General features: G+C 46.5%; 1 protein-coding gene across 2 annotated transcripts in view; it reads right to left on the bottom strand.

Annotated features, from left to right (window-relative positions):
* The window catches only part of cdh4 (cadherin 4, type 1, R-cadherin (retinal)), a 227,031-nt gene that overhangs the window by 121,205 nt on the left and 92,665 nt on the right, over positions 1–13,161 (bottom strand). For both annotated transcript variants that reach the window (XM_034082081.2, XM_034082082.2), the window contains exon 3: positions 11,837–11,860. In XM_034082081.2, the coding sequence (XP_033937972.1) occupies positions 11,837–11,860 (24 nt within the window). The remainder of the gene's footprint in view (positions 1–11,836; positions 11,861–13,161) is intronic.

The raw sequence follows: 13,161 nt of genomic DNA, 5'->3' as shown, positions 1-13,161 counted from the left end.
ACACACACACACACACGCACCACCACACACACAACGGTCAATGGACTCTGAGTGAACTTCTGCACCACTTCAAAGCCTCAAGGTTGCGCAGAGGACTCCGTTTCCTACAATGAAGAGGAGATAGTTAATCTAGCATTAGCGCCTGGCTTCCCACGAGGAAACGTCATGATTCAGGGAGGTGAGACGGGGTGCACACATCCTCTCTATCTCTCTTATCTCTTAGCCCCTCCCTGTTCTTCCCATCTCCATGGAGATACAGACGCATCACAAACCGAGCTTGAATGAAAGGGGCATCAAATGGACATCGATTTCTGATAGGGAACCTTCTGGATCCACACTGGGCTCGGCCTAAGTCACAGCTGTGCTTCGGTCAAGGACACCAAGCAGTAGGGCTGTGCGATTATGGCAAAAATCATAATCACGATTATTTGGGTCAATAATTGATATCACGATTATTTTGACGATTATTCATTGACCATTTATTGAACTTTAAAACAAATAATATTTTACCAATAAACAAGATCAACAAATATGTTGGAGCGCACTTCCAAAACCACACTAAACATATATTATTAATATGATAAATAATAATAAATTAGACTAAAATAAATTAAATCAAATATGATGCAGTGCACGGTCACAACCTACTGAAAACTCCTTAACATATAGCCAACATGTTGGTAAAACTATTCATTTCCACTCAGTCAGTTAAATGTTGAAGGCTGGCCAACCGTCATGGTCCAGAAGTAACAGGAAATAAATGTTGAACTACTTTAAGACCAAATAAAAATTTTAGGCCACCATGGCAAATGCTGGTAGGGCTGCTCACGTCATCTCTTAAAGATGTTTTGCAAGAAACACCAGCCTGTTGACATGGTCTGGTTTCAGAGATGAGCGCAGGCAGGTGACAAGCCACCTGTACTGAAGACCCTCAGCCACGCCCCGACACATGGGGTGACGCCGGCCAATCACAATGCTTTGATGCGTTCAAGTGCATTATTCTGGCACAGGAAGATTATGTTACAGGACATTAACGATAAAACAGAATATTGTTGTTCTATTTTTAGACACATCTCGCGATCGACTGGTTGGGCACCCCTGGCTAGACCATAGGTCTGTTGTGGTAGCAAAGTAGTCAGCTGAAGCCACATCTCTCTCAACTTCCCCACGGCATTTGTCATATAGTGCAGGCAGCGCAGACCTGCTGAAATAATACCGAGACGGCATCGCGTAACGCTTGTCCAACGTGTTGACAAGTTGCTTAAAGCCCTGGTTGCTAACAGTGCTAACTGGGCACATATCTTTAGCGATGTGAAACGTAATGACAAAGTACTTGCAAATAGTGGAAATAGTTTTACCCTTCTTTTTAACGAGTTGCTGCTCTTGTTCTGACATCTTCGCTCGCGCTGAACACTCACAACACATGTCACTCCCACGTGGCCGAGTGGGCTTTTAGGGAGGGGCGAAAGCGCACCCAGCAAAATAATCGTATTTTGTCAATTATGCTGTTTTCATTATCGTCGCAAGCCATAATCGTAATCGCGATTAAAATACGATTAATTGCACAGCCCTACCAAGCAGCATCAGCCGGTCTGAGTCTCCCCGCCACGCAGGCACCAAATGGAGCGCCACGCAGGCACCAACTGGAGCGCCATGCAGGCACCAAATGGAGCGCCACGCAGGCACCAAATGGAGCGCCACGCAGGCACCACATGGAGCGCCACGCAGGCACCAACTGGAGCGCCACGCAGGCACCAACTGGAGCGCCACGCAGGCACCAAATGGAGCGCCACGCAGGCACCAAATGGAGCGCCACGCAGGCACCACATGGAGCGCCATGCAGGCACCACATGGAGCGCCATGCAGGCACCACATGGAGCGCCATGCAGGCACCACATGGAGCACCATGCAGGCACCACATGGAGCACCAGGCACCAAATGGAGCGCCATGCAGGCACCAAATGGAGCGCCATGCAGGCACCAAATGGAGCGCCATGCAGGCACCACATGGAGCGCCATGCAGGCACCAAATGGAGCGCCATGCAGGCACCACATGGAGCACCAGGCACCAAATGGAGCGCCATGCAGGCACCAAATGGAGCGCCATGCAGGCACCACATGGAGCGCCACGCAGGCACCAAATGGAGGTCACGCAGGCACCAAATGGAGGCCACGCAGGCCTCCGGGATCAGAGCGCAGTGGGATGCTCCTTTCATCTCGTGGGGATTAGCACTCCCAGAGGAGAGGAGTATACTTGTGTGTATGTGCACTGTGTAACACTCTTGCAACAGTATCTCTCTTTTATCCACAGGCTACACATTTCCTGTTTCTGCTGCATGCTGGGAATCCCCCCCAAAGGCCACAAATATATGAGGCTCCGTAGGCAAGAGTGAGATGAAGGAGAAGACTCTGTCCTTGGGCGAGTTTCCTTAAAATAAACATGAAACTCTGTTTGTGCGCCGTGCCCTCATCCGCAGCAATGGAAGGTACATGAGTTACACTGTTTATTGATTATATTGAAATATTCAGCATGTAACCAGGGTTACAGCTACCCGTTATGTTCCCGAGAAAGAACCCATTTGTACGAAGCACCGAACACAGTAACACCAACAATGTGGACATGTGCTGCAGAGTGCTATACGTGGTAATTCTAGTACAGGCATTAAACATGCATGGAGACAGTGAGGGCTCCACTGGACTGTATCCACTCTTCTCTTGAAGCAGTAGGCCCGGGGGGGGGGGGGGGCAAAGAGCAAAGCCATCTGGGAAACGGGGATTGCGTGACAGTTAGCGGGATCCCGGATCATCAGCCACTTCACACTAAGCAACACCTTCAGCAGCAGCACAGAGGAGAGAGAAAGCTGTGACACACATGCATCCAATCTTCACCTTCCTCTTCTTTTATTGTATTTCTCACTCTTCATCGTTGCCCTCTTCACAGCAGGTGCAGACACACATGAGTAAACGACCCGCTCTTCCCTTCCTTCATTATTTTCTGACACTGATGGCAAGTCTTCACACGCCGTCAGGAGAGAGGGTCTCCGTGTCTCACCTTGCTTCCGTCGATGTCCCCACTAAGAATAAGAATGTCTCCTGCTGGGCTCTGCGTCCTGGAAACCGAGAACCGGCACTCCGCTCTCGCTCTCCAAAGCTGCCTGTCTGCACATATCGAGGTACTTGCTCTCAACATGGAGGCAATTTAGCAAGATTTATGTCCAATTTCAACCATCCAAATGTGAATACATCATATTGTATTGCCCACTTACTGAATAAAAAGTTGGACAGCTTGCCTTGGGTCTTATGTGAAAGAGCGATCCTCTCAGTTTTGATGACAGCGGCGTTTTCTAATTGTTTCGTCTTACTCTATACATCACCCACTGAAAATATGACACCGTATTCACAGCTGACAACTTCTCCAAGAGCAGAGTCTTATTGCAGTAAAACAAACCTGGCCTTGGCTGCGCTGAATGCCCTGGCGCAGACGTCCAGCAGCAGCAGAGCGCCAGCCGGAGCCCGGACAACAGGCTCTGGGCAGCAGGCAGCTCATACATGAGTAATGGCAGTCACATTAACATTCGGTGGTAGGGCAGGCTAAGGGCAAGAAGGAGGGGGACCGAGGGAGTGCAGGTCTTATAAAAAGGCAGCTGATTAATGTTTGATTTGAGCTGGCCTCATTCTTCCCCTAGCACAGTGCAGAGCTCATCTACAGAGCGGGGTGGAGCAAGAGGGATGGAGCTGTGAGCGGGGCGCAGAAACACAGTCCGTACAGGTGCTGTTTGGAAAGGTTGAGCCAGCACCACGCTGCCTTTCCTCTGGCCCTTAAAGGAAAAACAACAGTTCAGTCATTTCTAAATGAATTGGGGCATTGATACAAAAGTGCAACCACATGCTATTGAAGGAGGAGAGCTGGTGTACAGTCGTGTTGGTTAAGTCCCCGATACGAGCTGTGTTACAAACCTTTTCATCTGGAACAGCTTATTGGTGTTTTAATGTTCACGAAGGTCTTGTCTCTTACTGCCTGTGCAGCCTCTCTAATAAAAATGTCTAAATTACATTTTTTGAAACCAGTAAAAAGGGTTAGGACATTAATGCCAGATATTTCTCAAAAAACAAATCTTGTTGACAAACACACTAACTAAAATGTTTTTTGAACAAAATCCCTTTTAAAATGTCGTCAAGATCGCTATAAGCGGGTTTGTGTCGCAACGAGGGCGGTGGTGGTGAAGTCCATAGGGACTTGGCTTGGCAACTGGAAGGTCACCAGTTCAAGTCCCGGCAAGACCAAGTGCAGACTGAAAACTCATCTCTTTCGACTCCACCTCGAGCGATAGAATGACTAACAAAGAACTGCTAACAGAGCACTTATATACTAATAAAGGACTGGCTTATCTATAGCCAGTTGAGTAGCACTTGAAATGATTGGCTCTATGAAACCTGATGTACTTATATGATTCTGTTTTCCTCAAGGTTGTGTCTTCCTGGTCGAATGTACTTATTGTAAGTCGCTTTGGATAAAAGCGTCAGCTAAATGTAATGTAATGTAAAAGTGCTACCGAGGTGTCCCTGAGCAAGGCACCGTTCCCTACATTGCTCCCCGGGCGCCGTTCAAAATGGCAGCCCACTGCTCCTAACACTAGGACGGGTCAAATGCAGAGAAAGAATTTCCCCACGGGGATTAATAAAGTATATCAATAGTTATATTGATATACTTTATTAATCCCCGTGGGGAAATTCTTTATAAAATATAAAAATTGAAGCTGAATTTAACGTGATCACATGACCCGCATCTGAATTAAAACATGTGATTGTCAAAATGCGGAGAATGCTTTGAATCACTCAGAGAAGTCACTGTTCATGGAGCAGATGGCGCCTAACTGACTAAATTGAAAGATTAAGAATTTAATAAAATATTCTTAAATTCCACAATCTGAACAAGCACCTCCACAGGTGGTCACATTCAGTGTCATTCCAACATATTGGACATAATTCTCCGAGGATCCAAAGCGTATTATCTTTAACATTATATTCAGAACAGCCCGTGTGCCTGACTAACAGGTGATTGTTAAATGGGCTTTTTGGAATGACGTGAGGGGAAATTGTCGCAGCAAAGTGATTCTGACAAGTGCGTGACTAGGGAGCAAAGGAAATTAGACTTTGTCGTAGGTGAGGAAAATACGCCTCTTCATACTTCACGGAAAGTGTTTCATGTTTCTTTTCCAGGGAGAATACGTGTCCCAGTTCTCGCGCTCGCTCTGTGAAAACCTGGTTACACTTTGCATTACGTTGTAGTGCTGGAGCTATTTCAGTGTCTCAGCCCTCAAGATAAAAAAAAACATCCTGTGTTAAGTTGCCTTAAATTATTACAGAAAAGTCTGACGTTCCTTCCCTCAACAATTAATACTGACACTATATGATATGCTAAAGCCGGTGCTCTGGTTCTTAACACCATATTGTTCATGTAAACACATAGCTGGATTATACCGTATTGCAGATAAGCGATAATTAGACAAAGGCATTATGTCACTAATGAACAAAGCCCCAGTGAGACCGGGTGAGCTCTGTACTAAATGTTCCCCCTTAACAGTAAGTGGGGAAACTCACTCACCAGCAGTGGAAAAGGGAGTCAGAGTTTAAATTATATTAATGTGTCGAGCTTGGGTTGATTAAAGTAATTTGGTAACATCGAGGGAAGTGCAGTCGGAATAGCCGCCAAGGAAACAGGAACTCAGCAGGTACCGTCAGCCAGGATGTTGGCGTGCGCCGCTTGAAGTCGGCTGTAATCTTATAGAAGTGGCAGATTACTACTTATAACATAAAACGTCTGACGCACGCACTCACACATATGCACAGGTGGGAATGCAGCGTGCTCGTTTGCACACACAGTGGCAAAGTAGTCTGTGCGTGTAAGGAACACCGAGAGGTAAAGTTGTGATTGACAGGCAAATCGCTCCTGCTGAGATTTCCATTTGACAGAGAAAAGAAAGAAATGCAGTAGTTAAAAGCCAGACGCGGAGGAGCCTGCGTATACTTCACATGAAAGCACATTTCGTGCGCCTGTGAGAAGCGGAGCGTCAGAGGTGGAACTAGAAAAATACGAGGCTTTTTTTCTAATTCTTAAATGAAGAAAATTAATGCTTTTTATACAAATGTGTGTGCCGATCGGGTCTGTTTGAGGGCCAAGACTCGAGCGAATGTCAGCTCCAGACGACATACGAACACCGCCCAGATCTTAAAATATGACATGGTTTCAAAGCTGCACTCACAGCTCTGCCAGGGAGGGAATAAGGGGCTGTACAAATTGCCTTCCTTTTTGTTCAACATACATTGTAATTATACTGTTGGTAGCAGGAGGTGGCAATCGCCTTTAATAATGGCCTCTGCGCTCTAATTTGTGTAGGGATTTGCCCGGACCAGCTCGGTCTCAAAGGCCCTTAGCGCCTTTGAGCCTTGAGGCTGGGAGAGCGAGGATGATGTGCCTGGAAGTACCGAGCCGAGGTGAGATACAGCCAAGTGATGGAGCTGGAGACAGAGAAGTCTCCCACAGCGGGAGGTGATAATGGAAGGGAGAGATACTAAAGTGTGCTTCCTGTATCTCGTAATATCATGTAATGTTGGTGTAATTAAACCCAGGAAATGTGGCTTCATTAGTCCCAGTCTGGGTGATCAAATGAAGTGAAAACTAATTGGTAAAACACACCGCGGCTGAACTAATACAGACACGGTATGAAGAAGGACGCAGCTGCGGAGATTGACATGGCATCAAAAGCGTGACAAAAATAAGATGTTGTTGTGGCAGCCATAGTCTACATATCTATACATATTTACACAAACAACTTCTTATTAGTGTTGTTCGGGTTTAATTTAATATTTCTTCTTAATTAATTTGGTTTTACACGTTCATGGTTCACTATTCCTGCATTATACTTGCACTATTATTTAATTTGCACAATTTTATTATCTTCATTTTTCCCCAAACTTAAATATATTGCACGATGTATTTTTCTATGAACCGGGACTAAGGGTTTTCAATTCTGACAATTACGCTGAAACTGTTCCATGTGACAATAAAGCCTTTGAATCATTGCCTGGCTTCATCTCTGGCATTGCTATGCTAATTGCTATGCTAATTGCTAGCTACATAGCATTGCAAAATGTCACAACAGTGCAAAGTGTGTCTTCGAAGCTCAATAACTGAGATGGCGTGATAAATAAGTTGAAAAAGATGGTTATGTTTCTTGTGTGGGTTTCTAGTGGTCTCTCCCGTCACTGCGGAGAAACAGATCATTATTCTGCTTTGTGTGGTATTGACGTAAAGAGTGACCACAGTCCGTTTTTTTTCTCTTGTTGCCTTTATAAATACATAATCCATACACCTGTATATTAATGCAACCCCGCTGGCAGGCGGAGACGTTAAAATACATGGGACAATAGAGTGGTCTGACATGCACAACAACCTGTGCATGACCTGCTCTGAAATACCAAGCAGAAGCACACCCTCAGCCTTAGCCCCACTTGGTTCCAGTAAGTTTCCGGTTTCATCTGCATCACAAAAAGAGGCCTGAAAAAACGGATCAAACCTTCTTTTGGGGAAAAGACAGAGTTGTAGCCATTAGGCTCCGTCTTCTGTGCCTCTGCCGTCCCTTTGTAGGGACAGGCCGGAGCAAAGCTTGTTTCTATTCAACCGGGAGAGTTGGCCAAAGCCACGAGATCAAGCCGTTCCCAGCTCTTTTCTTGTATTGAGAAATACTTGAGATGCCTCAATAGTTTTCGGAAGATGGTGTGCAAAAACTCTGAACTGAACAAGTATGTATGTTTTCCCCCCGTCTCCCGCAGGCTTGACAGCATTTGAGAAAAAGTAAAAAAATGTAGAAATGGTAAGTCTTAAAGTGGGTGGAATATAGCAGCTCCTCGCCGCAGACAGGATGCCATTTCTATGCTTGTTTGTTTTCCTTCTTTGCTTCATTCTCTCCTTGCACAAACCATCTGCCATACAGGTCCTGTGTGACTTTACTTCAAGAGCTCTTAGTGGCTGTCTTCATCAGCTCAACATCCGCTGCAGAAAAACAGCTTTAATTGGTACGGAGGGGGACGAGGAGCAGAAGGGGTCGCATGCTTCACCACATTTGAGGGTAAAATGCTTTCAAGTGATCAGGAATGGCATTCCACACTCCTTCTCCTCGGCAAAGACAGTTAGCGCCAACATCTCTACGTGGATCTTTTTAATATACTTCCTTTTGTTTAATAAAACACAGCCAGCTTATTAGGTACTCTTTAAATGAACACATGTTTATATTAGCTCTATTAGGCAAGCTGTGAAACGACTACTGCCTTAGTTCCCGTTACGGAGGAGCTCTCGGGTTCCCTGCAGGTACATCACCTCGTCGGGCTCAGGTGGCTAACTGTAATACATCAAGCTGCCCTGTCAATATCCCTGAGCCTTGAATGTGCCCTCCTAAGCAGTGTGCTCTGCAGCTAGAGAGATTGAAACGGCATATGTCAGAACAGTGTTCAGGATCTCGTGTTGGGCTACATGGGAAAGGAAAGCTTACGGCCATCAGTGCAGTCTGATCCATTCCAGCAGGCAATCACACCAATTTCATCACCAAAGCCACGAGGAAAGCATTCACTACAATTAGGCTGACAGAAATGGCCTCTTTCACACATAAGAGGAAACCAGGGATGCCCCCCCCCCCCCCTCCCCAATCCCTTCTCTTCTCTCGCACTGTCAGGGTTCTGGGCGGCTCGTGTTGTTTTCAGAAGGGTTTTGAGACCATTAGCTCGTGGTGTTGCTGCAGCTTTGGAGACGTTTCACAGCCCATTAGATGCTCTTTTCAAGCCCCCAACCAATACTCAAAGGCAGAGCGAGAGAGGACAGGGTGGGGCAGACGCAGACTGAGGGGGAGAATGGACTGTACGCCGAGCATCTGGTTGCAGGAGTGTTACATGTGAAGATTAGAACATATAATGCTAGTGTGAGCAAAACAAGCCCTTATTGGCTTCTGAGTAAATGGCAAGATGATGCCATTAATCATTAATAATTCCTTACATTTATTAAAGCGCTTTTCCAGTGCTCAAAGCACTTTACAGATACACATTACACATATTTTTTACTGTGGACAATACCCACAGCACCAAGTTCAGGTGAAGTGTCTTGCCCAAGGACACAACGGCTTTACAGACGCAGCAGCGGCGGGTTTCACCCCTTGATCTGATAATCATGCACAGCGCACTGCGCCACACCGTCCATCTTCACGCCTCGAGGTCATCGAGGTACACATTGGTATCATACATGTACTGTGGACAATACCCACAGGAGCAAATCCGGGTGAAGTGTCTTGCCCAAGGACACAAACGGCCTGACGCAGTTGGCGGCAGGAGCGGGTTTCGAACTGGAATTCCACAGCACCCCCCTTGATCAGATGCACAGACCACTGCGCCACCCGTAGCCAAACTAATAGCACGTTAGCTTGTTGTAGCTTGGACAGAGCCTATAGCCTGTTGCCCCTCTGTCCACGGTCTATGCATGAGTAAGCTAAACGGCTGCTGCTCTCAGAGAGAATATTGAAAGTCTCTTTTATATTGCAGCAAGGAAGCAAACATGTATGAATCCACAAAAGGTCAATCCATAATTTCCCTAAGAAATGAAGATTCAGACGCATGGAGGCATGCGGGGAATATTGAGCAAAGGAAACAGCTGGTAAGTTAAAATATAATCAATGGTCCTTTAATGGGTGTATAATTCCTTAAATATGCGGTTTATTTTAGCATTTAGAGGAATAACGATGCTGACATTTTCTTTGTGGATTGAAATGAAACTGCAGCAAACCCTTGTTAATGTATCCATTTAAACAGATGCTAAACTGTACTGTTTATAATAAATAATCCCTTTTGCCTTGATACAAAAAAGGAAGCATTGAAACACACCCGGTAGAGATCCTCGCTTCAAGCCAGTGGTCAGAATATTGTTGCCTAATCAGCAGTACATGCACCGTCTGCTTTATAGTTTGGCTGGTTTGACCGTGACAGAGTCAAGGAGGCTTCCTGTCCAGTGGGACGGGGTTGAACAATTTGCAACGATGGCAGAAAAAACCATAATCAATCCGGAGACGATAGATAAGGGCCCTAAAACCAGCCAACCGCAGCGTTTTCTCTTATCGCAATTAACACCTTGCCCCTCCTGCCTCAGGTACAGCCAATTAAGCCGGGAGAGGATGCAACGGCAGCCACTTCACATGGAGGAGGCCTATCATGACGACTCCGACCCACCCCATCACTGATGAGGGTGGCGGAGAGGAGCCTGGAAGCACAGGGCGGCTGGTGTGCACTGCAGGTATGTTTTCTTCCACAGCCGCTGTATGAAGACAGGGTTCTGTTGGCGTGAACGATGTTGATGCCGAGGCGAGTGATGGACGGCTGCCTGCTGGCGCGTTTCATCGGCGGGACCAAGGGCACACACACCTCCAGCACTGCGTCCGCTCACTGCTTTTAAATCCATTCTTTGCCTTCCTCTCTTTTCCTGGTTTGGCTTTGTGGGGAACAAATCGCTCACATTATGCGACGGCTATGCAGCCACCGCACAGGAAAGGAGGTGTGGGAGAACTCGTGTGTGTTCATGTGAGGGTGGTTACAAAAGGAAAGGATGAGGCCAACATCAAGGACAACCCCCCCAGGATGAATACAGATATTGGCCTGTTGTGACTTCTTGTTCCCTGGCATGTATTCAAGTTGAGCTGGAAGAGAGGGAAAAGAGCCATACGGTCGCAACTTGCTGATAAAACATTGATTACAGCAGCTTCTCTGTGCCGCGGTTCCCCGTCTCCCCCACCGGTGCATGGGAGTTAACCAGATACACAACGATGAAACCCAAAAGAACTTGATCTGAACCACAACATTACACTTTTCCTCCCTCTCGCCACTTTGAGGTTTCAAAAGAGCAGACACACAGCATGTGGGGTTTTGTCTAACGCCGTGTGAAGCCACCACACCAATTTAGCTCAACAATTTCATCCCCAAGCAGTATCCTTCATGGAGCCGAGAGAGAGTTCAACGAGATCACTTCTGCTCTCTGTGCCATACTGAAACTCTGATGAGACTATAGGCACACACGACTGAGTTAAGGAAAAAGAGAGGCTGCCACTGGTGCTATCACGCTGCTTCCAGGGCGAACCCGATGTGTGGCCAGGGCACACACACCACACACACACACACACACACACGCACACACACACGCGCAAAGGGACAGTGCAAGTGTTGCAGACAGACTATCTCTTTAAACCTGTTTGATTAAGTGATTAAAGTGCTCTTCCAAGCACATGAAGCCATTAATAAAAGCATGACAGAGGGGAGCCAAATTCAAAATAAGATGGGACGAGAGTCTGCCTCAGTGGGAGAATCCGTCTCCTCTCTCTTTCGACTCCATGGATGTGCACTAAAGCTGCAATGAGACGAGGTGAAAGGAAACCACTTATTGGCTCCATATTGAATTATATTGGAGTCAAAAGGGGGTAAATCGACAAAGTAGGTCGAGAGCAAAATGCATGCAGGGAAAATATGCTATATTCAAATTCTGATTGGGCCACATGGGTCTGTGGATGCGGCTTTCATAATTGCCTTCCACTTGATGTTTCTCTCTGCGGTTCAACATTGGCCCGTGACACGCGATGTGACGGAGAGGAAAACAGCTTCCTGGTGATTCAAATGGTGTGCGCGACTCAACGCTCCCCCACCGAGACAAACATCGGACAATGGTTCCTTCCACATTACATGCCAACAGCCAATCCGCTGTTGCCAGTCCCACGCACAGACGGCTCTAAATCACGGTGGCGGCGGTACTTACCACGTTCACTGGACAGGGTGGTATCTGTGAAGAGAGGGAGAGAAAAAGGGAGAGAGAGAGAGGAGGATGATTAGTATAATAGGCTTCAGTAAACGTGGCGTTGCAAAGACACCGTGAAACAATGGAGCAAAACAATCCATTTCTGAGGATTAATGGGGGAGTCGCATGCGATATCCGGACAGCGACCTGCAGTATACAGAAACGCAGCGATACTATTGGAGAGAATTTGCTGTCACTACCGCCTAGTCGCTCACATTTGTCTCCGTCTATTATCAAAGGCAGCGCCATTTAACCAGAGAAACCAGAACCAGTTTGTTTTCTCCCTTATACTTCTTGTCATTGCCTCAAGCAGCGGGATGCATCCTCATCTTCAAACGCTTGTTGTGATGTCTATATTCCACTGTGCTCACTCAAGACAATTGCGGGATGTTGCATATGCATATTGAACCCACTTATGTACAGTCGTCATGGGCGGTATGTATTCAGACCTCGACTCCACAGCTGGGCGGCAGAGAGAGGAGAGGCAGCTCTCGTCTTCTCTCTCCTGGTTGCCTGCCCTTCTCGTGTCCTCCAGCAGAGTTGCTTAGTCAGACTTGATCAGAAGTCATCTCTGTGGCTCCAACTTTGCATTTACTGCTTTGTTTCTAAAAGCCTTAAAGCTGATAGAGACCTAAAACACTGAGGTTTCAGGATTTCACTTTATCGTGAAAAGGTTTGTGTTAAAGGGGCATTTGGTTTGTTTGAATGGGGTTTGTTTGTGGTCTTATCCACAGTCAGTGTTCTCCCTCGTACATTATGCTTATTTTCAGGTTCATATGTGTATGTTGTGTCTCTACTGGGACGTGTCTCCATGCTTCAATGTTCAAAAAGCTCTTTATTTTTCTCATAACTTCCTGTGCTGCAGCACCTCTTTTCACCCTCTGTCTGAAACCAGAGCGGTTGGTTAACCGCTTAGAGATGTTGGAGCGCTAGCCAATAGACCAGTGCTTCTCAAAGTGTGGTCCGCGGACCACTGGTGGTCCCTGAGCGCCCCCTAGTGGTCCGTGAGTATATTGGTAACATTTCACATTTGAAAGAAATACATTTATTTAAGTTTTTCGCACTCTCGCGGGAATATCTCCGCAATGGAGCGAGCTTAAGTTTCACTTTCGATTGCATGAAATAGCCAGACACCTTCATCTCACATGTGGCCACTTGTTTGTTACTATTTTCAGGCGATTTGTAAAAAACGATGTGTTTTTGGATATTTCTGGAGTTAGGTGGTCCGCGAGTGTTTTTTTATTGGTTAGGTTGTCCTACACCATATTCATTATATTTCTACCCCT

The sequence above is a fragment of the Pseudochaenichthys georgianus genome, chromosome 5, assembly GCF_902827115.2.
Source record: "Pseudochaenichthys georgianus chromosome 5, fPseGeo1.2, whole genome shotgun sequence".
NCBI classification, from domain to species: Eukaryota; Metazoa; Chordata; class Actinopteri; order Perciformes; family Channichthyidae; genus Pseudochaenichthys; species Pseudochaenichthys georgianus.
This window is presented reverse-complemented; position numbering and strand designations above follow the sequence as displayed.